The sequence below is a fragment of the Podarcis cretensis genome (genome assembly GCF_951804945.1).
Source record: "Podarcis cretensis genome assembly, chromosome: 4".
Classification (NCBI taxonomy): domain Eukaryota; kingdom Metazoa; phylum Chordata; class Lepidosauria; order Squamata; family Lacertidae; genus Podarcis; species Podarcis cretensis.
The window spans coordinates 10,347,794-10,375,483 of NC_137173.1; the positions used below are offsets into that span (position 1 = coordinate 10,347,794).

At 46.7% G+C, this 27,690-nt stretch overlaps 1 protein-coding gene across 1 annotated transcript in view; it reads right to left on the minus strand.

Moving 5' to 3' along the window:
- The window catches only part of GAB2 (GRB2 associated binding protein 2), a 154,178-nt gene that overhangs the window by 43,093 nt on the left and 83,395 nt on the right, over positions 1-27,690 (minus strand). Inside the window, exon 2 of the mRNA XM_079973744.1 lies at positions 22,497-22,797. Coding sequence (XP_079829870.1) covers positions 22,497-22,797 — 301 coding nt within the window. The remainder of the gene's footprint in view (positions 1-22,496; positions 22,798-27,690) is intronic.

Below are 27,690 nucleotides of genomic sequence, written 5' to 3' on the forward strand. Positions count from 1 at the left end.
ACAAGAAAGGAGATTCCGACTAAACATCAGGAAGAACTTTCTGGCAGTAAGAGCTGTTGGGACAGTGGAACAGACTCCCACAAGAGGTGGTGGACTCTCCTCTCATTTGAGGTTTTTAAGCAGAGGTTGGATGGCCACCTGTCATGGATGCTTTAACCGAGATTCCTCTATTGCAGGGAGGGGTTGGACTTGATGACCTCAGGGTCCCTTCAAACGCCACAATTCCATGATCCGAGCCTAATCCACAACACAGGGATTTTGAGAGAGTAAACGGAGTGAGGGAACCAACATATACCCCATTGCGTTTCTTGAAAGTAAAGGTAAAGGGACCCCTGACCATTAGGTCCAGTCGTGGTCGACTCTGGGATTGCGGCGCTCATCTCGCTTTATTGGCCGAGGGAGCCGGCGTACAGCTTCCAGGTCATGTGGCCAGCATGATTAAGCCGCTTCTGGCGAACCAGAGCAGCGCACGGAAACGCCGTTTACCTTCCCGCCGGAGCGGTACCTATTTATCTACTTGCACTTTGACGTGCTTTCGAACTGCTAGGTTGGCAGGAGCAGGGACCAAGCAACGGGAGCTCACCCTGTTGCGGGGATCCGAACCGCCAGCCTTCTGACTGGCAAGTCCTAGGCTCTGTGGTTTAACCCACAGCGCCACCCGCGTCCCGTTTCTTGAAAGTAGGGTGGTATAAAAATATAAGATTTATTTTTTTTTTTTGAAAAAATCTTCTCTGGTCTGTCTGAGGGCCAGGTAAGAGAAGTCTCAAACTATTCCCGCTGCCTTACCGAGAGCTGCTTCAATGCAACTTCTTTAATTGTGAGAGTGTAAAGAGTCCCTCCAGATGAAACTCAAAACCTCTGCTTGCAATTATCGGGGTGGAGGGCAAAAGATGAGAGGTTTTGTGTGAAAACATCTGTATTGGTTTGACAGAGAGCTGGGGAGGAGGGCTTGCGCCCGAGCCGAAAGGCTGGAACCAGATGAAAGCAGCACAGACGTGAAATGTGCTCGCTTGATATCCCGCCTTATAAAAACAAGCCTTCTTCAGTTTGCTGCAGGCTTCTATCGGGGCCTGCACCTTCAGCGAGGCCAAGCTCTGCTGACACGCCTGTTAATAATAAATACAACCCCCGGGACTGATTCGTTCAATCTGCTCCGCTTTGGGAGATCAGGTGGATACTTGACGTCTTTCTTTTTGTGCTAACAGCAGTGAACCCAGAAAAAAGGCTTTGCATCATAAAGTTTTACGTCCACGCACAAACCCCTCAATTTTTGCTCTTTGTATACAATAACTTGAATAGGAAATATGAGGGATGCAGCATTGCCAGACTCCTGTCTGGCTTTGCTATTGCAGATGTCTTCTACAACTTATGATGGATGCAGTAAAAGCGGCCACCGAGACCACATAAACACCAGTCTTGAAAGACCTACATTGGCTCCCAGTACGTTTCCGAGCACAATTCAAAATGTTAGTGCTGACCTTTTAGGCCCTAAACGGCTTCGGTCCAGTATATCTGAAGGAGCGTCTCCACCTCCATCGTTCTGCCCGGACACTGAGGTCCAGCGCTGAGGGCCTTCTGGCGGATCCCTCACTGCGAGAAGCCAAGTTACAGGGAACCAGGCAAAGGGCCTTCTCGGTAGTGGCACCTGCCCTGTGGAACGCCCTCCCACCAGATGTCAAAGAGGACAACAACTACCAGACTTTTAGAAGACATCTGAACGCAGCCTTGTTCAGGGAAGCTTTTAATGTTTTCTGCATTATTGTATTTTAATATTTTGTTGGGAGCCGCCCAGAGTGGCTGGGGAAGCCCAGCCAGATGGGTGGGGTATAAATAAATAAATTATTCTTATTCTTATTCTTATTCTTATTAGTAGTAGTAGTATTACCAGCCACCCATGTTTCTGCACATCCCCCAGGTATCTGGTCAGAGCCACTGTGATAACAGGATGCTGTACTAGATTGGCTATTGGCCGGATCCGGCAGTTGTGGTAATCCGTTCTTATCTTCTTAAGCAAACAGGGCCTCCTGGCTGCTACGCTTTTCCAGCTAATGATCTCATGGCCCCTGAACTGGAGAACATAGGGCCACCCCCATCTGATAACTCCTGCAGTCTTGCCACCCACTGTGCTATGCACCCTTCCCATAACTCAATACCAAGCGACTGGCAATCTGAAACAGAAAGCCAGGAGCCAGCGTCCCTTGAAATAAATCCAATATGGTCGCCAACTGGGGAAGGGAGAACTTGGCAAGGTCTTCAGGGGCTTCTCCCACCCTTGCTGTTACATAAATTTAATAAATAAAAACAACAACAAAAAAGCACATTTCTTGCACGCTGCCTGCCAGTAGATTTTCTCAGGATGGCTAGTGGGTGAGTCAGCCGATGAAACGGCCAATCCCCACATCATCTCTGTACCAAAGAAAACCACCTCAGCTCCTAATATTTGCTTCAAAACTCCTACACGAAGTATCCTGTGGGTTACAAAAATAATTTCCCCACCCTCTCCTTCCTCTCTGAAACAATGCTCTTATTGGGTGGTAGATGAAAACAACTCTTTGGCCACTATCTATACCACACAAACACACACACAAAAAAGGAAAGGGAGCCAAAGAAATCAGCAAGGCAGTGTCTTTGGAGGATCATTATAAAACTGATTAGATGAACTGTTCCTCTATTCATTTCCCCATTCCCCACCCCATCTATACCCTTTTTCAATGACCTTTATAGATGTGTAGAACCCAAGGTCTTCGTCACCTTTGAACATTTGGCCATGCAGACTGGGGCTAATAGGAGTTGGAATTCAATAAAAAACAATTTCATTATTTCTACCCTGCCCAGTCGTATAGTTAAAGCTATGGTTTTCCCAGTAGTGATGTATGGAAGTGAGAGCTGGACCATCAAGAAGGCTGATCACCGAAGAATTGATGCTTTTGAATTATGGTGCTGGAGGAGACTCTTGAGAGTCCCATGGACTGCAAGAAGATCAAACCTCTCCATTCTGAAGGAAATCAGCCCTGAGTGCTCACTGGAAGGACAGATCCTGAAGCTGAGGCTCCAGTACTTTGGCCACCTCATGAGAAGAGAAGACTCCCTGGAAAAGACCCTGATGTTGGGAAAGATGGAGGGCACAAGGAGAAGGGGACGACAGAGGACGAGATGGTGGGACAGTGTTCTTGAAGCTACCAGCATGAGTTTGACCAAACTGCGGGAGGCAGTGGAAGACAGGAGTGCCTGGTGTGCTCTGGTCCAGGGGGCACGAAGAGTCGGACACGGCTAAACGACTAAACAACAACAACACCCTGCCCTGTGGGTTGGGTTGCCCTAGCCACTCTGGGCGGCTTCCAACAGATATAGAATCATAGAACTGTACGAGTTGGAAGCGACCCCAAGGACCACCCAAGTTCAACCTTTTGCAATGCAGGAATATGAAGCCGTCCCATACAGGGATCCAACCTGCAACCTTGGCCTTATCAGCCCCACGCTCTAACCAACTGAGTCATGGAATAAGGGCAGAGGTCCTTTTGTGGGTTGGAACGGGAAGCAGAGAGTAGGAACGAATGGAGAGTTCTCCCACTGAAGGGATGTGAAGGTCCTCTGTGAGTGCCTGGGGGCGATTGGAGGATGGGTGGTGGCAAATAGATTGAGGTTGGATCCTGACAAGACAGAAGTACTGTTTTGGGGGGGCAGGGGGTGGGCTGGTGTGGAGGACTCCCTGGTCCTGAATGGGGTAACTGTGCCCCTGAAGGACCAGGTGCACAGCCTGGGAGTCATTTTGGGCTCACAGCTGTTCATGGAGGCGCAGGTCAATTCTGTGTCCAAGGCAGCCGTCTACCAGCTCCATCTGGTACTCAGGTTGAGACCCTGTCTGCCCATGGACTGCCTCGCCAGAGTGGTGCATGCTCTGGTTATCTCTCGCTTGGACTACTGCCATGCGCTCTCCGTGGGGCTACATTTGAAGGTGACCCAGAAACCACAACTAATCCAGAATGCGGCAGCTAGACTGGTGACTGGGAGCGGCCGCCGAGACCATATCACATTGGCTCCCAGTATGTTTCCAAGCACAATTCAAAATGTTGGTGCTGACCTTTAAAGCCCTAAATGGCTCCGGCCCAGTAGACCTGAAGGAGCATCTCCACCCTCATCGTTCAGCCCGGACACTGAGGTCCAGCTCCGAGGGCCTTCTGGTGGTTCCCTTACTGTGAGATGTGAGGTTAGAGGGAACCAGGCAGAGGGCCTTCTCGGTGGTGGCGCCCGCCCTGTGGAACGCCCTCTCATCAGATGTCAAGGAAATAAATAACTACCTGACTTTTAGAAGACATCTGAAGGCAGCCCTGTTTAGGAAAGTTTTTAGTGGTTGATGTTTTATTCTGTTTTTAATCTGTTGGGAGCCACCCAGAGTGGCTGGGGAAACCCAGCCGGATGGACGGGGTATAAATAATAAGTTGTTGTTGTTGTTGTTGTTTAGAAAACAGAGTCCTCCAAGCATCCATGTTTGGTACTTTTATGTTGCGAACTGCCCTGTGATAACATCAAGAAGAAGTGAAAAGATAAAATACGCGAATGGATCTGATAAAAAATACCAACTGAAGGGAGGGAGGGAAGTCACAAGCTCGGCGGAGCGAAAATGGCTATAAAGTGGTACCTCGGGTTACAGACGCTTCAGGTTACAGACTCCGCTAACCCAGAAATAGTGCTTCAGGTTAAGAACTTTGCTTCAGGATGAGAACAGAAATTGCGCAGTAGCAGCGCAGCAGCAGCAGGAGGCCCCATTAGCTAAAGTGGTGCTTCAGGTTAAGAGCAGTTTCAGGTTAAGAACTGACCTCCGGAACAAATTAAGTACTTAACCCGAGGTACCACTGTATGTTGATTAATGTATTGTTAAGAAAGAATGTGTAAAGAAAATAAAAAAAAAAATTATGGGGGGGGGGACGACCAAATGTTAAAGACTTCCCTGTATGGTCCAAACCCGCCACCGACCCTTTTACCTTTGGGGTGTGTGGGAAGACACACTTCTCCAACCTGGTGCTCTCCAAATACTGTTTGGACCCAAACTCCCATCAGTCCACAAGAAGGAATGATGGGAGCATTGGGGAAGGCTGTTGTGGAGTATTTGGGTACAGCTGCAGGATTGCCTATCCCTAGGCTGACTTCCTGTCCTCGCTCTCTTTCAATTGTTTAACACGACATATGCTCCAGCTGTTCCGAGGAACAAGGCACAGCCCCTATTTTCCTCAAAGTCTCTATATCCCACCACGCGCTGTTCCGGAACTTCGTAAATGTCAGGACAACACATCCCTCTTTCTTTGAGAGCCTCGTGCCGAGAAAAAGAGGGGATTGGTTTTCATCGCCTTCCTTCCTTTCACTGCAGACTCCAGGCACAGAGAATTCCTGGGTATTTATTCGCCGTTGAACAACTTCATTAATTGTGGTTTATTGCTGTTATTTATTTCCTCCTAGGCTGATAAGGGTAGAATTTATTAGCTTGATCCTGAGTTCTGTATGGGTGTTATTGTTCTGGTGTGTTTTTTAACTTGTTCTCTTCGAGAATTTCCATGTTTTGCCTCCAAAGTGCCCATGTTTTGTGGTAAGGAATGAAGCACATACCTGAACTTCTGGTTTTCTCATTTAAAGCAGATTAAATATCACTCAGGCACAGTGGTACCTCAGGTTACATACGCTTCAGACTCCACTAACCTAGAAATTGTGCTTCAGGTTAAGAACTTTGCTTCAGGATGAGAACAGAAATCGTGCTCTGGCGGCGCAGCGGCAGTGGGAGGCCCCATTAGCTTAAGTGGTGCTTCAGGTTAAGAACAGTTTCAGGTTAAGAACGGACCTCCAGAACGAATTAAGTACTTAACCCGAGGTACCACTGTATAACAAATTCACCAAATCCCTGCACAACCACAGACTTTTTGTGGTTTGGAAAGTGACAAGGATATGCACGGAAATGTGCGGGACGAATGAATGACCAAAGGGAAGATGTGTAGAATACTCTGCAAGTGAATCAGAATGAACGATCATTGTTGTCTAACCACCCCACAAACCAATCAGAACAAATGTGAAGACGGGATATAATCTAACCTCTCTGAAACCTTGTGCAAGGAAATCAGGATCAATGCTCTTTATGTTATTTTGTATGTATTTTTTAAACACAAGCTTCTGGGTTAGGGTAGATCGTTTTATTACGTTAATTTACACTGTCGTTTGAAAAAATAAAATGAAAAGAAATTAAAATTTATTTTTTAAAGGGTCCAATGGAGCAATACAGTGGAACCTCGGTTTTCGAACGTAATCCATCCTGGAAGACTGTCTGACTTCCAAAACATTCGAAAACTGAGGCGCAAAGGGTGGCCTGCAAATTTACAGAGAAAATTGAGAAAAATGCAGTGGTACCTCAGCGGAAGCTGTCCAATTTCTGAGGCGCATTCAAAAAAGGAAGCATTTACTTCCGGGTTTTCAGCATTCGGGTTCCAAAACGTTTGTCAACGGAGACGTTCAAAAACTGAGGTACCGCTCATACGTATAAGCTAAACAAGCTATAGCTTAGAGTCCCACTCTCTTAAAGGTAAAGGTAAAGGGCCCCCCAAAAAATTTAAAGGGAAAAAACACTGGATGTACATTTCAAAAATATAAGATAAAAAACAAATTATAGCTACATACAGCAACAGTGTTTTGTGTTTTGTAGGCTCCTATGATATAAGTCATGGGTTCCGCCTGCTAGCCTGCTCCCTAAAATATCACTGGTTTGCTCATTTCTATATATAGGGTGCCTACATTCTGCATGGACTGTTATGTGCAAATGGCTTTAGATACCTATTAGGTCCATAAATTACCATATAGAATATATTCAATGCAAAAAAAACAGTGGCAATTTGTTGTTGACAAAGGACAGCTGGACATATAAAGGGCCCCATTACCTTCAGTAGCTGAGGGCCTCATCAAAACTAAATCCGGCCCTGGTACCGCTGTACAACTAATCAATCAAATGAATGAATGAATAAATAAATAAATAGCACCAGCAATCTTACTGCGCAGGCACACTGAGTTGGCTCCCTCCCTTCGGCCAGAGAGACAGAACATGCTTCAGAATTGCCAAAACGGCTCTTGGCTTCCGCAGCTACTTCCTAGCTATCCTAAGCCATTTATTTAAGAGCCGGCAAGATCAGCCCAAGGCTCCTGTGCCTTCATACCAGGCAGAAGTTCAAAAGGTGCAGTTATTTCCCCCAGTGCATTTCCATGCCACATATACAGTGGTATCTCGCGTTACATACGCTTCAGATTGCATACGGTTCAGGTTACACACTCCACTAACCCAGAAATAGTGCTTCAGGTCAAGAACTTTGCTTCAGGATGAGAACAGAAATCGTGTTCCGGCGGCATGGCGGCAGCGGGAGGCCCCATTAGCTAAAGTGGTGCTTCAGGTTAAGAACAGTTTCAGGTTAAGAACGGACCTCCGGAACGAATTAAGTACTTAACCCGAGGTACCACTGTATGTTTTTCTAAGCTGAAGTTCTTGAAGGCGCAGGAATACTTTTTTTGGATTGGGTAATCTGATTTTTGTTTGCATTTTTTTTATGTTTAAGAGACCCGTTTCGTTTTTAATGACGGTGCTTTAAATGTGGATCTCTATAGTGTTTTCATTTTGGCCGCTGCAGCCAAATTGGAACCCCCATGTTCAGAGGCACTCTATCTTTGATCTCACTAGGGCCTGTTGCCTGTGGGCTTCTGAAAATGACATGGCTGGACTGGCTTAATCAGGAGAGAAATTCCTTATGTTTTCTCTGTCGCTTGATAAATAGAGGCAATGAAATTAGAGAGGGGAGTGGGACATAATCGAACATATTTCAGCATCTCCTGTGACAAATATACTCCTCTCCTCTAGAATTGTTTACTCTTTAAAACGAAAGCCAAATAGCGCAGGATTCTTAAAATAACTTGCTGCTTGGGACTCAGGAAACTTCGGGTCAAAGACATTTACGGAGAGAGAATAAAAATTAAAGAGGCAGCTGGCTATAAAATTATTGCTTCATATATTGCATGTACGGTGAGCCTCTTTTGAGCCTCTGGTGCCAACCAAAAATGCTACCTTTGGTCGAAGCTGGCCAACAAACTGTTAATGTATTTCATATTGCATTTATTCTCAATTTCCCCCACAAGGTCCCAAAAGCAGGTCGCAGCAAGGTAAAGCAGAACATTAAAAAGGTAAAGGTACCCCTGCCTGTACGGGCCAGTCTTGACAGACTCTGGGGTTGTGCGCCCATCTCACTTAAGAGGCCAGGGGCCAGCGCTGTCCGGAGACACTTCCGGGTCACGTGGCCAGCGTGACATCGCTGCTCTGGCGAACCAGAGCCGCACACTGAAACGCCGTTTACCTTCCCGCTGGTAAGCGGTCCCTATTTATCTACTTGCACCCGGAGGTGCTTTCGAACTGCTAGGTGGGCAGGCGCTGGGACCGAGCAGCGGGAGCGCACCCCGCCGCAGGGATTCGAACCGCCGACCTTTCGATCAGCAAGCCCTAGGCGCTTGAGGCTTTAACCCACAGCGCCACCTGCGTCCCACAATTAAAACAATTTAAAGCCAATTTCAACCACAGCAAGAGAAGGTCCTAAGTTTAAACTCAAGTGTCGAAATACTTTTGTATTTTTGTTGTTCCCTTTTTTTTTGTTTGTTTTATTTTTGAAAACTTTAATAAATATTTCTTTAAAAAAAATAGAAGGAAAGCTGTGTAATGAAGGTGTCAGGCACCTTCCTGTGCGCGGAAAGAATCATAGACTTTTAAGGGACCCTGAGGGTCATCTAGACCAACCCCCTGCGAAGCAGGACTCAAACTCACAACCCTGAGATTAATAGTCTCATGCTTTACTGAAACAGCTATCCCAGAGTTCCACAACTTATTCATTTATTTTATTGCATTTCTATCCATCCTCTCTCTCCACGGATCTCAAGGTATGGTTCTCAGGTTAGGCTGAGAGGCAGGGGCTCATCCAAAGTCACCCAGCGAGCTTCACCGGCTGAGTGCGGATTTGAACCTTAGGGCTGTGTCAGGGAACTGCCATCAGAGGCGGAGGGAAGGCTCCAGAGCGATGCCGGAGAGGGTCCCAGCAGGGGGAGAGGCAGCCCAGCTGCTGGGGAAGGAAATCAACGTAACACCAGGAGAGAAGGGGGGCAGATGGGGGAATCGGAGAAAAGGCTCCAAGACTCTTCAACAGAGACTAGTGAGGAGAGCATGGGTACTCCACTGCCCACACCCTCTCTCCGCAGAAGACTTCCGCGCAGGGAGAGTAGGAGGAGACTTGGCATCAAAGAACTTTTTTGCTGGAAGAAGTTTAAGAAACGCCCACTGACGGATTCTGCCAGCGACTGAGATAGCCACGAAGTGAAGGGCTGTCCAGACAGAAAGGGTTCAACCAGGCAACCTAGCCAGGAGTGGCGGCAACTTACGCACGAGCAACCCCCTAGAACCATTACAGGCTGCCATGAAGAATACCTTCTTCCAGAGCAGCCTTTCTCAATCTGTGGGTCCCCACAGATGTTGTTGAACTACAACTCCCATCACCCCTAGCTAGCAAGGCCAGAGTTCAGGGATGATGGGAGTTGTAGTGCAACAACATCTGGGGACCCACAGGTTGAGAACCGCTGCTTTAGAGGGCCTGGAGGGAAGGAGGCGGTCTTTCAGATATCAATGTGTTTTATTGACACGGTTTTATTATGTTCTATTGACGGAGTGTCCCCTCTTTGGGACTTAGTGGCAGTAAATAAATATAGTTTTATTGACCGGAGGAGTCGACCCTGTTTCCCAACCACAAATCTGTGAGCCCCTGCAGACATCCTTTTTACTGTACTCACAATTTGTGCTCACAATACTATTGGGACATGATTTGCATTCGCTGTACATAATTGTGCTTTGAACACCTGCATAAGGGTTTTTTGGGGGGTGAGTGGGTTATATTGCTTCAGCTCCAACCAGTGCAATATAAACCCCCCTCCAAAAAAACAACAACCTTATGCATGCACGTCCCATAGCTGTCAACGTTTCCCTTTTTAAAAGGGAAATCCCCTTATTCCGAATAGGATTCCTCGCAAGAAAAGGGGAAAGTTGACAGCTATGCCCATAGCTTCCTGCTAAAATCCCATAACTTCTTATGCCTTCTTTTTTCAAACTGCGAACTTTTTTCCAAACCTTTTTTCAAACCTAAAATCCCATAACATGACTTCCCCCCAAAAAACCTTTTGTAATATACAAGAGCAGCCTGGAGGTCTTTCAAGCAGAACCCTTGGCGCAATTACTCTATGGGGCCCAAATCTGGACGGGAAATCATTGCCGCACACTTGAAACGGTCCAGTCTAAATTTTTAAGACAGATTCTAGCCGTTCCACCATACACACCAAATGCGGCCCTACGGCTGGAGACTGGCCTCCTCTCTGTCGAAACCCGGACTTGGTTAAGAACATTCAACTATTGGCTTCGCTTAAATTTAAACCCATCCCAGCGGGAAGGTAAAAGGCGCTTCTGTGCGCTGCTCTGGTTCACCAGAAGCGGCTTAGTCATGCTGGCCACATGACTCAGAAGCTGTACGCCAGCTCCTTCGGCCAGTAAAACGAGATGAGCGCCACAACCCCAGAGTCAGCCATGACTGGACCTAATGGTCAGGGGTCCCTTTACCTTTATATACTTGCTTGTATGCAGTTCTACCCAATACAGTGGTACCTCAGGTTACAGATTCTTCAGGTTACAGACATGTCAGGTTACAGACTCCGCTAACCCAGAAATAGTACCTCGGGTTAAGAACTTTGCTTCAGGATGAGAACAAAAATCACGCGGCGGTGGCACAGTGGCAGCGGGAGGCCCCATTAGCTAAAGTGGTACCTCAGGTTAAGAAGAGATTCAGGTTAAGAACAGACCTCCAGAACGAATTAAGTTCTTAACCTGAGGAACCACTGTATTTGATGTTTTCCCTCCTTAAAAATACTAAGTGGCATGGGATTGAAATGAATAATAATAATAATGTTGTTGTTTAGTCGTTTAGTATACAGCTTTGCAAGTCCATTTTCCTTAACGAAAGCATTTCTGTACAGTGGTACCTCGGGTTACATACGCTTCAGGTTATAGACTCCGCTATTACCTCGGGTTAAGAACTTTGCTTCAGGATGAGAACAGAAATCGTGCAGCGGCAGCTGGAGGCCCCATTAGATAAAGTGGTGCTTCAGGTTAAGAACAATTTCAGGTTAAGAACAGACCTCCGGAATGAATTAAGTTCTTAACCCGAGGTATCACTGTATGCTGTTTTTTCCCCCTTCTAATTTATGCATTGCTATGCACACTTCTGCATTTTTGTACGCACTGCTTTGCTGGAGAAGGGCAACATGGCAAAATTTGCAGAGGCACGGATTCCGAAGACGCTGCGTTTCACTTTCCATGTTGTTTGGGGAAAGGAGGGTGACGTGGGGTGGCTTTTAATCGCGAACTGAATCGAACCCCTCTCCCGCCCTTCGTTCCAGCCATGTGCCGAAGCGTTTGCCGACTTCCTGCTCCTCCAAGTGCTTGACACCCTTCCCCTCCTCCTCTACCCCAAGCCCTGCCAAGAAAGCGCACATGGCGATCTGCCTTTGCGAGCGAGCCACCCCCAAGTCATTGTTAATCTGCTCATGATCTCTCTTCCCCCACCACCTCAGAGACAATGCGCCGACTGCACAAAGCCAGCAGGGAAGGAAGCGGGAGTGTGCTTCTCACAATGGCAAGGAAGCACTCGGGGGTCTGCTGCAGCTGCTGCCATTTCCCTGGCCCTGCTAAGGTGTCGCTCGTAAGCCAACGGCCGCCGCAAGTAAATGCCGTTGCAGTTCAGAGGCCTTGAATGTGTTGCCGGAGGCCTTTTTGCAATTCTTCAACAACCATCTGTCATATTAAAAGACTACTTCGTATCTTGCTTTCCTATGGTCTTTCATTCTTCTTTTCTCCCTGTTAATTCTACCCCATGTTCATGCTTTGCTTCTTGAAGTTTCCTGTCTTGGATTAATGAAGGTAGTCACAGGAAGGTGATGGAGGAAGATGAAGGAGCCTATATGAGGAGCAGGATAGAAAGGATATCCCAGGGTGGGGGGGCTGGGAGAGGAAGGGGAGGCTCCCAGGTGAAAGCTGGGAGGATTCACTCTTCTGTGTGAGGAATAAGGGTTAAAACGTAATTAGGACAGAGGACCTCGTGTTTATTTCTTCTTCTTTTTCTTCTCTTCTACTTCTTTATTTTCTTCTTTTGCTTATTCTTCCTTCTTATCTTCTTTGGGTGAATTCAGCTTTCATTGGATTTTATGTTGAAAGTTCCGAACAAAAATTGATATGTATATACAGTGGTACCTCAGGTTACAGATGCTTCAAGTTACAGACTCCGCTAACCCAGAAATAGTACCTCGGGTTAAGAACTTTACCTCACGATGAGAACAGAAATTGTGTGGCGGCGGCACGGAAGGCCCCATTAGCTAAAGTGGTGCTTCAAGTTAAGAACAGTTTCAGGTTAAGAACAGATCTCCAGAACGAATTAAGTTCTTAACCTGAGGTACCACTGTATATATATAAAAGGATGCACAGGCAGTACAGAGGGTAGGGATGTCTGTGGCGCTGTGGTCTAAATCAGTGAGCCTCTTGGGCTTGCCGATCGGAAGGTCGGTGGTTCGAATCGGCGGGACAGAGTGAGCTCCTGTTGCTTGGTCCCTGCTCCTGCCAACCTAGCAGTTCGAAAGCACGCCAGTGCAAGTAGATAAATAGGTACCGCTGCAGCGGGAAGGTAAACAGCATTTCCGTGCACTCTGGCGCTCGTCATGGTCCTCCATGTGCCAGTAGCGGTTTAGTTTTGCTGGCCACACGACCCAGAAAGTTGTCTGTGGACAAACGCCGGATCCCTCGGCCTGAAAAGCGAAGTGAGCGCCACACCCCATAGTCGCCTGTGAGTGGACTTAACCGCCATGGGGTCCTTTACATTTAAATCCTTAGAATGGTAGAGTTGGAAGAATGGTAGAGTTGGACTACAAGGATCACCTAGTTGAACCCCCTGCAATGAAACTTTCGCCCAAAGCGGGACTTAAACCCACAATCATGAGATTAACCGACTGAGATATCCCTTTCATCTAGCTTGATTCCATTTCTATACTGCCTCTTCTCCCATGGGAGGCCAGTGAGCAGCATAAAAATGCGATCCAAAAATACATTTCTAAAATAATAATGAAAAGACAAAACAACATCAGTTGCAGAAATTTCAGTAAGCATTCCTGTCTCAAAGGCCCGGGCAAACAGACAGATGCATTTGCTCAGAGGAGGAGTTCTGCAAACGGAAATACTTGCAGGAACTATTTTAGAAGCCCCTACCATGCTACAGTGGTACCTTGGGTTACAGACGCTTCAGGTTACAGATGCTTCAGGTTACAGACTCCGCTAACTCAGAAATAGTACCTCAGGTTAAGAACTTTGCTTCAGGATGAGAACAGAAATTGTGCTGCGGCGGCAGTGGGAGGCCCCATTAGCTAAAGTGGTACCTCAGGTTAAGAACAGTTTCAGGTTAAGAACGGACCTCCAGAACGAATTACGTACTTAACCCGAGGTACCACTGTATTTGATGTTTTAATGTAGGTTGTAAACTGCTTCGTGTGTGATTTCCCTCCTTAAAAATACTAAGTGGCATGGGATTGAAATGAATAATAATAATAATGTTGTTGTTGTTTAGTCGTTTAGTCGTGTCCGACTCTTCGTGACCCCATGGACCAGAGCACGCCAGGCACTCCTGTCTTCCACTGCCTCCTGCAGTTTGGTCAAACTCATGCTGGGAGCTTCGAGAACACTGTCCCACCATCTCGTCCTCTGTCATCCCCTTCTCCTTGTGCCCTCAACCCTTCCCAACATCAGGGTCTTTTCCAGGGAATCTTCCCTTCTCATGAGGTGGCCAAAGTATTGGAGCCTCAGCTTCACGATCTGTCCTGAATATTATCTGAATAATAATACAGTGGTACCTCGGGTTAAGTATTTAATTCGTTCCGGAGGTCCATTCTTAACCTGAAGCACCACTTTAGCTAATGGGGCCTCCTCCTGCCGCCGCACGATTTCTGTTCTCATCCTGAAGCAAAGTTCTTAACCCAAGGTACCATTTCTGGGTTAGCGGAGTCTGTAACCTGAAGCATATGTAATCTGAAGTGTATGTAACCCGAGGTTCCACTGTAATAATAATAATAATAATAATAATAATAATAATAATAATATCCCAGCCCTACATAAGAGATCTCAGGCCTTTAATCTGGGGCTTTCTGCCTGCTCGCTGCTCACTTCCTCCCAGAAAAGCGACAGGAGTCTCAAGGAGTTAAAAGTTAACTTCTGTTGCCACCAGAGGACCATTGTGAGCACACAGAGTTCTCTGATGGGACCGCTCTGAACTTTGCTTCCAAAGGCCGCTGTGTTCACACTAAGTCCTTTGTGCCCCTGTGTCAGAACAGTCTGTGACTCAGACATCCCTCTCCCCTCCATTCTCTTCCCCAAACACACTTCTCCCCTTGCTTTTATTTCCTCCTCCTTTCCAAAGATCTTCTGTGATGGTGGGAGGGAAGCAAAACCCATACTGGGGGCGGGGGGGGGGCAGGAACTGTGCGACCCAAGGAGACACACTGTACACACTTCCAAGGTTGTGCTTTTCAGACCATGCACAGAAATGCATCAAAGGGGGGGGGGTGAATTAGTTCCTCGAAATGAGCTCCTTTGCAAGCAAGTTAATCCTGATTTTTGATGCTCAAGTGTGAGGCATTTGGGAAACACCACCTGAGGGCATTCAGGAATTTTCACCCAACATGGGGCTTGAACACACGACCTCGATATTGGGAGTCTCATGCACTACCAATGGAGCTATATGACTCCGTGACACTTGGTCCCTTCGGTTTCTCGTTTAACCATTCTTCAGGCATCTGTATTTCTGCGTAACTTTGCATTTTACTTAAGTCTTCGTGAAACCCATCGGCATTTTATCACTTAATATACACACCTTTGTGAGCAATTTTGCCTGCTAATATTTTCTTGCAAGCTATTTCTTCGCACGCAATGCATTTCGTATGTTATTTTCCACTGTCACCTGTGTGTTTAATGTTGTTTGGAGACACCCTTACTCCCCTTGCAAAACTACAATTCCCAGAGTGGTTTAACAATCAATGCCTCTTCACAGGGGACACTGGGAATTGTAGCTCCCTGAGGGGACTGGAGGGTCTCCTAAAAACTCTCAGCACACGTAACAAACTACAGCTCCCAGAATTCCTTGGGAGAAGCCGGGATAATCTGTTGTGTGTGGGTGATGTCACACGTGTGACGTCACATGCCATGCGCACTGCGGAAACGCCTGCTGCCACTGTGCTGCTGCAAGGCCCTGTGAGGTTTGCCGCTGCCGCGAGGCCTGGCCCCTCAAGATTGGGGGCAGTGCCGGATTAAACCCTGTTGCAGCCCGTAGGAAGTTGAAACCTTGGGGGCCCCCTCACAAATTATCTTCTAATACTTGATTGTACAGACATACCTCGGGTTACAGCCACTTCATGTTGCGTTTTTTTGGGTTACGCACCCGCCGAAACCCTTTAGTACTGGAACGTGTTATTTCTGGGTTTCGGCAGTCACACATGCGCAGAAGCACTAAATCGCGATTTGCACATGCAAAGAGACACTGAATCGCAACCCGTGCGTACGCAGACTGGTGCACTGCGGGTTGCGAACGTGCATCCCACACAGATCACGTTCACAACCCGAAAGTCCACTGTAATTTTCTTTCAAGATCAAATCAATATTATTTTGATCTTGCAGGGCCCTGAAAAGGACCCACCGGCTGGTGCCTTCTCTGCCTGTATGTTAATCCAGTACAGATTTTTTTTTGGGGGGGGGGGCTCAGCCCCATCCTAACAGACTTCGGTGGGGGGCTGAAGACACCTCAGCCCTACAGAATTGGGGCCTACGGGCGTTGCACTCAGGTTGGGCTCGGAGGCCTGCCATTGTAGGAGCACCCAGTTGCTGAAAACAAATCACACTCCCGAGTCCGTGTTTTTGTTCCACGAGCCTTCCTGCTTCAGAAATCTGAACGGCGCACTTAAGGGCAGAAGAAGAGTTTGGCTGCTGGATCGGGCCCATCTAGTCTCATCGCAGCCAAACACAGATGCATTTTATGGGAAGCCAGCACTTGTACCCTGAGCAGTATTTATTTTAAGCATAGCTCAGAGTGGGTTGGGCTGGATTCCTCATCCGATCCAAAAGTGAGAGGGGCGAGGCAGAAAGAGAGAGAGAGAGAGGCAGAGAGCGAACAGCACACAAAAGTATGTTTTAGCAAAACAGATGAGAAACTTCGGTTCCCAGATGAGAGTTGGACCCCTGCCCATTGGGGCAGGCAAAATACGGACAGCGCCATTCCTAAGAAGTGATTAACATTTCTGCAGCAGGGATAGCCAGTGCTTTGGCGTGAATGCTGCAAGTCAAGGCCAAAGAACAAGACCATGTGGCTCAAGCACGCACCAAGCTTGTGGATAGCAAGAACCAGAAATGCCGTGATGGATCAAACCAAAGATCCACTCAGAGCTGTGTATGGCTTCCCATAGTGGCCATACAGATAGTTCCTGGAAGCCTACAAGCTGGACAGTGTTGGATGTGCAGCAGCAGGAATCATTACATTTTCAACTCCAGGGTTAATTATGTTATCAGTAAACCAGCTAACCAAGGGGCATGTGTGGAGGTGTTGCTTAGCAACCAGTCAGAGTAGCATGATCTCTAGTGCTCTGATTGGCTATGCACTTCTGAGGGAGTTTGTCCTCTGTGTGTTTGGTTGAATGTCTCTCTGCTCTGTAGAAGGCCTGAACTAAGAAAGGCAAAACTTTATTTTGCCTATGGCTATGCACTGTTTACCACAGCAAAATGTTATTGGGATTTCTTTCTCTCTGGACTCTGCTTGTGTTAAGTGACTTTGGGAAGCAGACATAAAGACTACTCTTCTACTCCTGCCCTTTGTCGGCATTGGTTGCTTGGTGGCATGCAACACAGTTATTATGGTTACCAGTACTACTAAGACTAGCCCTCATTAATTTGCCCAGTCTCCACAAAAGTGGGCAGAGCAATGAATGTAAATTGAATGTAAATTTTGACATTACAGTCGTACCTTGGAAGTCGAACGGAATCTGTTCCAGAAGTCCGTTTGACTTCCAAAACGTTCAAAAGCCAAAGTGCGGCTTCTGATTGGCTGCAGGAAGCTCCTGCAGCCAATCGGAAGCCCTGAAAGCCCCGCCGGACGTTCGACTTCCAAAAATAGTTCGCAGACCGGAGCACTTACTTCTGGACTTGCGGCGTTCAGGAACCAAAACGTTTGAGAACGAAGCTGTTCGAAAACCAAGGTACAACAGTATAGTAGGCTAGTTTCCACACATACCAAAACATCCTTCTGTCCAGACAATCAAGAGGCATTGTCAGGTTTCAGGGGCAAATCCTTGCTAGGCCAAAACATGCAGAAGAGGTGTGAAGGAGGATGAGTGAGGGGTGTGGCCTAGGGGCCAGGTAGAGAGGGCTTGAGGGCTATATTTGGTCCCCACTATTGTCTTTGAAGAATGCTGGGCTGGGGGAAAGATTGGTGAACCGAGGAGGCAGTCAGGGCAGGAGAAAAACTAGAAGATAATCACTCTTGGTGAGAAGGTTCAGCCACATGAGGATTTAGAAGGCATCTATGTGGGACGCGGGTGGCGCTGTGGGTTAAACCACAGAGCCTAGGACTTGCTGATCAGAGGGTTGGCGGTTCGAATCCCCGCGACGGGGTGAGCTCCCGTTGCTCTGTCCCAGCTCCTGCCAACCTAGCAGTTTGAAAGCACGTCAAAGTGCAAGTAGATAAATAGGTACCGCTCCGGCGGGAAGGTAAACGGCATTTCCATGCACTGCTCTGGTTTGCCAGAAGCGGCTTAGTCATGCTGGCCACATGACCCGGAAGCTGTATGCCGGCTCCCCTCGGCCAGTAAAGCAAGATGAGCGCCGCAACCCCAGAGTCGGCCACAACTGGATCTAATGGTCAGGGGTCCCTTTACCCTTTACCTATGTGGGAATGTTCAGGGATGCAGGAGAGGATATATTGTTTGATTATAGCCTTTCCAACTTGTGTAAACAAGTTTACAATTTAGCAGAGTAACACTCCCCCTTTTAAACTCAGCAGATGCATTTGCTCAGGCTCGTTAAAGCCTCTCTCTAATAACTGTTCTGGTATTTTCCCCTTATTCCCTCATAAAAGATAAGACATGACACAGTCTTCTATAAAAAGAGTTTACTCACATTCTGTTCACAATTGGATCCCAGTAGGCAGACTTAGCTTAGAAAAGTAACATACACCTAGAAACTATCTCATAAGGAGACAGTCCCTTTGTCCTCTCTTGCCAAGAGAGCATCTTTGGCTAAGCAGATGTTGCTTCTTCAATGCATGTAGTCAAAGAGAGAGAGAGATGGCTGCCCTGCCCTGTGCTTTTGTCATTACCTGCACAGGTGAGGCCACGCCCACCTCTAGTCACATGCAGAGGAAGTCTGTCCCAGCCCAGAAGGAAACAGGAAGTTTACCTGCTGGCTGGACAAAGATTCATCCCCATGTGTAAACATGTTCACTCTAGGAATGTTGTACTTGACTGCTCTTGTGTTTCACATCCCACAATCTACACCCAGAATGCATCAGGAATATCTATAAACGGCCATATGTCCTCTGTAGGCTCAAGTCTTCCTCCTGTGAACATAAAACAGCTTGGGAGCAATTGATTCCCACCTCGAGACGCCTCTCCACTCTAATGCATCTAGACACGTCTGCTGAGTTTGCGGCTGCCGAACGCCGTGGCTTTTCGTTAGGCTAGTTCAGAAGAGATCCGTCTTGGCAGGTGAATTTGTTTCTTTTCCTGGGGCGCTAACCAAATGCGAGTTCCTCTCACTCGCCTGCCTTCACTCGCCTGCCGCTGAAGTCACTTGGTCGACGCTTGGAGCTTTTCCACTTCAAACAATTCCTCTCCTCCCTCCGGGACGAGTCTGCTCCTAGCTTGTTTTCCACGGTGCCACTGATGACAATAGCCAGACTTCGATTACACAAGTTCTGTATTGATTCTGCAGAACCGGGGCTTGTTTTGCTAACGGGAACACCAACTGCAGCCCGGACGTCTGACTGATAAATGTCGAGACCAAAGTCCTGCAAAGGGACATCTCCAAAAAGCTAAAGAACTTGCATTCCTCAGCGAGGTGCCATCTGGTGGTCCCTCTCCCAAGAACCCAGAATATGGAAACTGGATATGAGAGCCAGTGTGGTGTAGTGGTTAAGAGCGGTGGCCTCGTAATCTGGTGAACCGGGTTCGCGTCTCCGCTCCTCCACATGCAGCTGCTGGGTGATCTTGGGCCAGTCACACTTCTTTGAAGTCTCTCAGCCCCACTCACCTCACAGAGTGTTTGTTGTGGGGGAGGAAGGGAAAGGAGAATGTTAGCAGCTTTGAGACTCCTTCGGGTAGTGATAAGGTGGGATATCAAATCCAAACTCTTCTTAACATTGGCATGGCACCATTAGTGAAGATGCTACTTTACCGAGTTATAAGGAGGAAAAGGAGGTTCTGAAGGTATTTTTTAATTTAGTTGGGCAAAAAGGTCATCTTGATATCTGTAAACACCCAACGGATAGGCAGTAAGAGAGCCAAAGGCGTGAACAACCAGGGATATATATATTTTAAAAAGCTTGGAATCTCTCTCTCTCTCTAGCCTTTGGAATGTAAACACCCTTCAAAGTTTGAGGAGATGTGTCAGGGTTCTTCTCGGCATGGAAGATTTAGCACCACCCAATGACCGCTGTCCTGTTGTAATTTGGAAGAGGTATAGCAAACTTCTAATGTTCTTACAGTCACAAAATTAAAAGACGCCTGCTTCTTGCGAGAAAAGCAATGACAAACCTAGAAAGCATCTTAAAAAGCAGAGGCATCACCTTGCCAACAAAGGTCCGTATAGTTAAAGCTATGGTTTTCCCAGTAGTGATGAAGGGAAGTGAGAGCTGGACCATAAAGAAGGCTGATCGCCAAAGAATGGATGCTTTTGAATTCTGGTGCTGGAGGAGACTCTTGAGAGTCCCATGGACTGCAAGAAGATCAAACAAATTGTCCAGTAGCATCCTTAGAGACCAACTAAGTTTGTTTTTGATATGAGCTTTTGTGTGCGTCCTGTATACCTGAAGGAGCATCTCCACCCCCATCCTTCTGCCTGGACACTGAAGTCCAGCACCGAGGGCCTTCTGGCGGTTCCCTCATTGCGAGAAGTAAAGCTACAGGGAACCAGGCAGAGGGCCTTCTCGGTAGTGGTGCCTGCCCTGTGGAACACCCTCCCAGCAGATGTCAAGGCAATAAACATCTATTTTACTTTTAAAAGACACCTGTTAGTTTTTAATGTCTGATGCTGTATTGTTTTTGATATTTGGTTGGAAGCCGCCCAGAGTGGCTGGGGAGATAAATAAATTATTATTATTATTATTATTATTATTATTATTATTATTAAGCTGTCACAATACAAATGCTAAAACGGTTAAGGCAATACTCAAGCAGCAATACCATAAAATACTATAAATTCTGCAATATCGAAACACAGTTCTAATCAAGATTGCAGATAAGGCTTTGGCCTGAAGGCTCTTTGGAAGAGCCACAAAGAAGAAGAAGAAGAAGAGGAGGAGGAGGAGGAGTTTGGACTTGATATCCCACCTTTCACTCCCCTTAAGGAGTCTCAAAATAGCTAACAATCTCCTTTCCCTTCCTCCCCCACAACAAACACTCTGTGAGGTGAGTGAGGCTGAGAGACTTCAAAGAAGTGTGACTGGCCCAAGGTCACCCAGCAGCTGCAAGTGGAGGAGCAGGGAAGTGAACCCGGTTCACCAAATTACAAGTCCACCGCTCTTAACCACTACACCACAAAGGCAGTGTGGACCCAAGCACACCTCCTTTCGGAAGGTGTTCTGCTACCTCGGTGCCACAGCTGATAAGGCCCTGTCAAATGTAACACACCTCCACTAGCAGCACCAAATGCAGCCTTTAATGCACATCTCAAATGTTTCAGATGCTTTCAGTATCAGAGGAGGCGGTTCTTAAGCTACCTCCGTCACAGGCCATTTAAGGTCAAAACCACCACCGGGTCCCGAAACAAGCAGGAAACCAGCAAAGATCAAACATTGGCAGAGTTATGTGCTCCAGACTGGAGGCTCCAGTTAACAACCGCATTTTGGACTCACTGTTCTTTTCAAACCGCCTTCAAAGCAGACCCACTTGGAGCATGCAGTATTCTAATGTAATAATAATACATTTTTTTTTATACCCCGCCCTTCCTGGTTTAAAAACTGGGCTCAGGGCAGCTAACAGCAAATATAAAACATTGATTAAAATGCGACTTAAAAACAGCATAGAATACAACATAAAATGCAGCATCAATATCAATAAAATTCAAAAATTCAGGGGTCACTTTTTTGGGGGGGAGGGAACCCCAGTCAGTAGACATTGAATGATCACCAGGGCTAACTGGCCAAGTTGGTCCTACTAGGGCCAGCAAGGAGGTGTGTGAATAAGAATTTAAATGTGGGGTCCCAGAAAGGGTTTCTTCATAGAAGAGGAAAGGGAAAAGGGAACAGAGGATCAGGCTATTTCAAATTGAAGGCCAGGTGGAATAGCTCTGTCTTACAGGCCCTGCGGAAGGAGATCAAGTCCTGCAGAACCCTAGTCTCGTGGGACATTCCACCAGGTTGGAGCCATCACTGAAAAGGCCCTGGCGGAGGGTAGTCTGGCTTCCTTAGGGCCTGGGACCTTTAAGCTATTATTATTCATGGACCTTAGGGTCCTCTGTGGGACATACCAGGAGAGGCGGTCCCATAAATGTAGAAACGGCAAGGGCAAGAGCGAACATTATTATATACAGATTAAAAGGACACTATTGCAGATTTTTTAAATTGTGAAATGAAAGGCTGTGGAAGCAAGTGCTAAGGGTATGGGCTTTGTGATGCTGTAAGATGGACATGTTTATAAGAAGGGAGGACCAGGAATGGATTATTGAACAGGCTAAAGACCCTCAAAATTCAGAACGTGGTTCACCAAGAGCCTCAAAATTCAGGATGTGGTTCACCAAGAACCCCAAAATTCAAGACGTGCTTCACCAATAACCCCCAAGGACGTGGTTCACTAAGAGCCCCCACAATGAATGACATGGTTCACTAAGACACCCCAAATTCACGACGTGGTTCACCACGATCTCCAGTCCCTTTTGTTCCCTGTGGACAGCTTGAAAATAATGGTTGCTTTAGACCACACAAATGCACTTGTCAACTTACCTGCTCTCATCCTAGAAAACACATGTCAGGTTTTTCACTTCTACATGTAAGAAACAACCTTTTTCACAAGAGCTAACTGCCTGTTGCTTTAAGGACTTTTTATTCTAAATGGTACCGACGTATGAAGTTAGATGCCACCTCTGTGCCGTGAAATTTCGCGCATACCTGGGTTCTCCTCGGACTGGTTGAATCCACAGATCTGGCAAATGCAACGGACCCACTTGTTCATATCCTCCTCTGTTTCGGCCACAAGGTAGAAAGTCCTCTCGCTAGTCTTGATATCAAAGACATAGCTGTCCTGCAGCTCCTTCTTGTTGAAGGTCAAGCCGGCGTCCACCTGTTCGCAGAAGTTGAGGTTGATCACCCGCAGGGGCTTCTTGGAGTGGTCGTTCTTGTAGTACTCCAGCACGTCGGGGTCTCCGCTCATTCGCCCACTGCGAAGAATGAACCATCGCTTCTTCCATGCCTATGAAAGAGAGAAGAGGTTGGGAACAGTCTGAATTTCTGGAATTAAGCATCTCCTGGCTAGCATGGCTGAGCCTGTAATTTTTTAAAAACATAGTATTTTATTAATTTTCTAAAAATAAAATAAATAAATACAGAATACAGTGGCACCTCGGGTTAAGTACTTACAGTGGTACCTTGGGTTACATACGCTTCAGGTTACAGACTCCAATAACCCAGAAATAGTGCTTCAGGTTAAGAACTTTGCTTCAGGATGAGAACAGAAATCATGCTCTGGTGGTGCGGCGGCAGCAGGAGGCCCCATTAGCTAAAGTGGTACCTCAGGTTAAGAACAGTTTCAGGTTAAGTACGGACCTCCGGAACGAATTAAGTACTTAACCCGAGGTACCACTGTAATTCATTCCAGAGGTCCGTTCTTAACCTGAAACTGTTCTTAAACTGAAGCACCACTTTAGCTAATGGGGCCTCCCACTGCCGCCACGCAATTTCTGTTCTCATCTTGAAGCACAGTTCTTAACCCGAGGGACTATTTCTGGGTTAGCGGAGTCTGTAACCTGAAGTGTATGTAACCCGAGGTACCACTGTAACAAAAATTAAAATAACAATACGGAAACAAAACAAAACAAATTGACTTCCTTCTAATCCCTTCCTTGGTTCCATTATTCATCAAGATACTGCATGTCCATTGTTAAGTTTAGAACATGCTTAAATCACCTGTAGTCCATTCACAATAAAATTACAAGTATTCTTAAAGCCCTGCTAATGTGTACATTGCTTCTGTATATATGCAGAATGAAGAGGTTGAATCAGTCGTGATTAAATGGGCGCAAGATGTGGGACATAACATTGAAATAGCGGAATGGGAAAAATTATGGGAAAGTGATATAAAATTTACAGCATGTGTGGCGATCAGAGAAAATTATATGAAAATGATGTATAGATGGTATCTAACTCCAGCAAAATGAGCAAAAATGTATAAAACTAGGGAAAGCAAATGTTGTAAATGTAAAGCAACAGAAGGGATATTTTTCCATATGTGGTAGGATTGTAATATTATTAAGAAATTGGGAAATGGTTTACAATGAAATGAAGAAAATGTTTAAAATAACCTTTGTTAAAAAACCAAAAGCTTTCTTATTAGGTATTATAGGAGAGGACTTACCAAAAGTACAAAAGAATTTGTTTATGTATGTAACAACGAGCCTGTCATGTTTAATACAGCTGACTATGGTAAAAGTTTCCCAACTCAGGAAAGCCTTGACAGGCAGGGTCAACTAATTCTAGATTTTGCCTCAATACTTCTCTTAATAATAATAATAATAATAATATTCTTACACTCTGCCCATCTGACTGGGTTATCCCAGCCTCTTTGGGCGATTTCCTAGAGGACCAATTGGGATGAATAAGCAGCCAATGTCCTGCAAACTACTCCCAAACTTTGTGCAAAGAAATCTGGGATGGGTGCTCAGTAAGCAGGTTGCCAGAGATATCAGAGCCATGGGGCCCAATCCACCAAAAGATTCTACAGTGGAGCCTCTGTTTTCAAACATAATCCGTTCCGGAACACTGTTCGAGTTCCGAAACGTTTGAAAACCGAAAACTCAGTATGGAAGCCGCAAAACGGAAAACTCTATATGTTTCATGTTTGACTTCTGAGGTGCGTTCGAAAACCGAAGCATTTACTTCCGGGTTTACGGCATTCGAAAACTGAAATGTTCGTCAATGGAGATGTTAAAAAACCGAGGTATCACTGTGCTGCAAAAGGGATAAACAAAATGAAAAGGGCCCACACAGGACGAGTTAATGAGAGAGAAATAAAGAGAACAAGTGTGTCTGTCTGTGACAGATTTGCTGCCTCATGCAGAAAAATCTCTTGGATGGGCCTTGAACTAGCTGGAAGCAACCTTGAATGGGCAATGAATGCAGAGCTGTGATTTATGGGCACTGTCAGTAAACTCTGGTCCAGGGCGACGAAAGGGCTGAGCAAGACCGTTTGCTAACGCCTGATCTGAGGAAACATTTATTTAGCACAATTGTATCTCAAAACCTCTTCCAACTTGCTCAGGGCACAATGCACTAAAGTATATAGTCTGAATTAATAAATATAGCTAAACTGTGAGTCGTGTGACCTGTAACATCGTTTTGGAGGGCTTTTAGGGGTTGAAAATGCAAAGTCTAAACGGAAAGCCTTTCTCAACACCAGCAGATTCTTTGCAAGGTTTACATTTATACAGAAAAGCCGCAATTTGCGCAGGGGTTACGTTCCTGGTCATCACGCACTTCTGTGAAATCGTGTGTTAACTGGAAAAGCCCGCAAGCACCCTGTTCTGCCCTGCCCTTTTAGTGACATCTTTTAGGACGTTTCCAGGTCACTTCCAGACTCACACTGATTCGCATCCTGAACGCATGTAAATGGAACCCATTATTAAAAGCATTTCAGCAGGCTGAAGATTGTATTGCTGCGTTTAAAACTCAGTGGCGCTGTGGGTAAAAGCCTCAGCGCCTAGGGCTTGCCGATCGAAAGGTCAGCGGTTCGAATCCCCGCGGCGGGATGCGCTCCCGCTGCTCGGTCCCAGCGCCTGCCAACCTAGCAGTTCGAAAGCACCCCCGGGTGCAAGTAGATAAATAGGGACCACTTACTGGTGGGAAGGTAAACGGCGTTTCCGTGTGCTGCGCTGGCTCGCCACAGCAGCGATGTCACGCTGGCCACGTGACCCGGAAGTGTCTCCGGACAGCGCTGGCCCCCGGCCTCTTGAGTGAGATGGGCGCACAACCCCAGAGTCTGTCAAGACTGGCCCGTACGGGCAGGGGTACCTTTACCTTTACCTTTTAGCACCACTGAGCTGAATGGGGCTTACTCCCAGGAAACTATCCATAGGATTGCAGTCATGGCAGATGTCTCAACAGGGCTGTGGAATTGGGTCTCCCCAAATTCAAACGTGCTAACCGCTAAGCCATCCAGTGCCATATTAAACCCTGTTTTGACCCCTTAGGCTGTCAAAATCTCGGGGGACCCCCCTCGCAAATGGTCTCCTAATACCTTTTTGAACTTGCGGCACACTAACTCACGGAAGGCTCAGTATCCCGAGGTTTCTCGTGTGTGCACTCTGGTGGGATAACATTGAACTAAGATAGCTTGACTGTAGTTGTCTTTCAAGATCAAATCAATATTATTTTGATCTGTTGTCACGGGGCCCCTATTTGGCAAAACTTTTCTTTACAGTATGCCAGTCAGCTAGTCCCAATAATCTGAATACTAATCTATAATACAGTGGTACCTCGGGTTAAGTACTTAATTTGTTCCGGAGGTCCATTCTTAACCTGAAACTGTTCTTAACCTGAAGCACCACTTTAGCTAATGGGGCCTCCTGCTGTCACTGCGTCGCCGCGCCATGATTTCTGTTCTCATCCTGAAGCAAAGTTCTTAACCCGAGGTAATATTTCTGGGTTAGCGGAGTCTGTTACCTGAAGCGTATGTAACCCGAGGTACCAGTGTAATAATAATAATAATAATAATAATAATAATAATAATAATAATAATTTGTTTATACCCCACCCATCTGGCTGGGCTTCCCTAGACACTCTGGGTGGCTTTCAACAGAATATTAAAACACAGTAATGCATCACACATTAAAAGCTTCCCTAAACAGGGCTGCCTTCAGATGTCTTCTAAAAGTCTGGTAGTTGTTGTTCTCTATCTGGTGGGAGGGCGTTCCACAGGGTGGGTGCCACTACCGTGAAGGCCCTTTGCCTGGTTCCCTTCTCTCTCTCTCTCTCTCTCTCTCTCTCTCTCTCTCTCTCTGTGTGTGTGTGTGTGTGTTGTACAGCATGTTTCTCCCACCTCAGGGCTGCTCCACCTCCTTCCACTACCAACCAAGCTATTACTAAGGTCCCCCACAATTCCAATTCAGCATCTATGCATTGAAGCTGAGGTGTCTGCCCACTTTAGCTTCACTGCTATGCGGCCCCCGCAAAGTTGTCTACAATGGGATGTGGCCCTTGGCCTGAAAGTGTTCCCCACCCAGCCCTGCACTACACGACACCTCGGTGTTGTTTCTGCTGGTGCAGGACAATTGAAAGCCTTCTCCATCTCCTTCCCAGCTAACGCAGGGCCAATTTCACAAGTCTCCGAACATTCTGCGGCGCTCAATTCTATCTCCCTTTCCCCGGAAAACATCTGTTTTGTATGTAGGATGGAGCTGGCTGAGTGACGCTCGCTCCAAGGGCTGTTTCTCAGATCATGCGTCTCCCTGCCAAAGCAGCGCATGTATCTGTCGAATGCATATTGGCCCAGCTGTCAGAGACAGACAGCAGGGACTGGAGCTAGAATGTTAAAAAGCGCGAGAAACAGCGCCGGCCTTTAATCATAGGTTGTCGAGGGAGCGCAGATGAGATCCACTCAGCCCTTGAACACACACAGCTGTCCCAGCTAAAGCTCAAGGGCACAGACCCCTGACACCAATGTCCCCTGTGCTGATTTTATAACGTATAGGTGCAATTTTGGGCCACATTTCCGGGCTGGGGAGACAAACTCTGGCTCATGCTGTAAGGAGGGTTTGTTCTGCATTATAAGGTCCCAACAGGATTTTCTTGAGTTACGCTCAATGTGGGTTGGGCTCACTCGTAATCTATTGGCAAGAACTACTGATTACATGCACGCCAGACAATACAAAACTAAGCACCCTTTGGAGAAAGGGGATACAGCCAAGTTTTTTCCCACCCCCTCTGAGATTTTGGGGAAATGCAATGAAACTGAATGATGGAAGATTCGGGACAGCAAATCTCTTATGTTCGCAAGACTAAAAAAATAAATGTATCCTACTCAATGTTTAGTGAATTTACGGGTGGCACTGTGGGTTAAACCACAGAGCCTAGGACTTGCCGATCAGAAGGT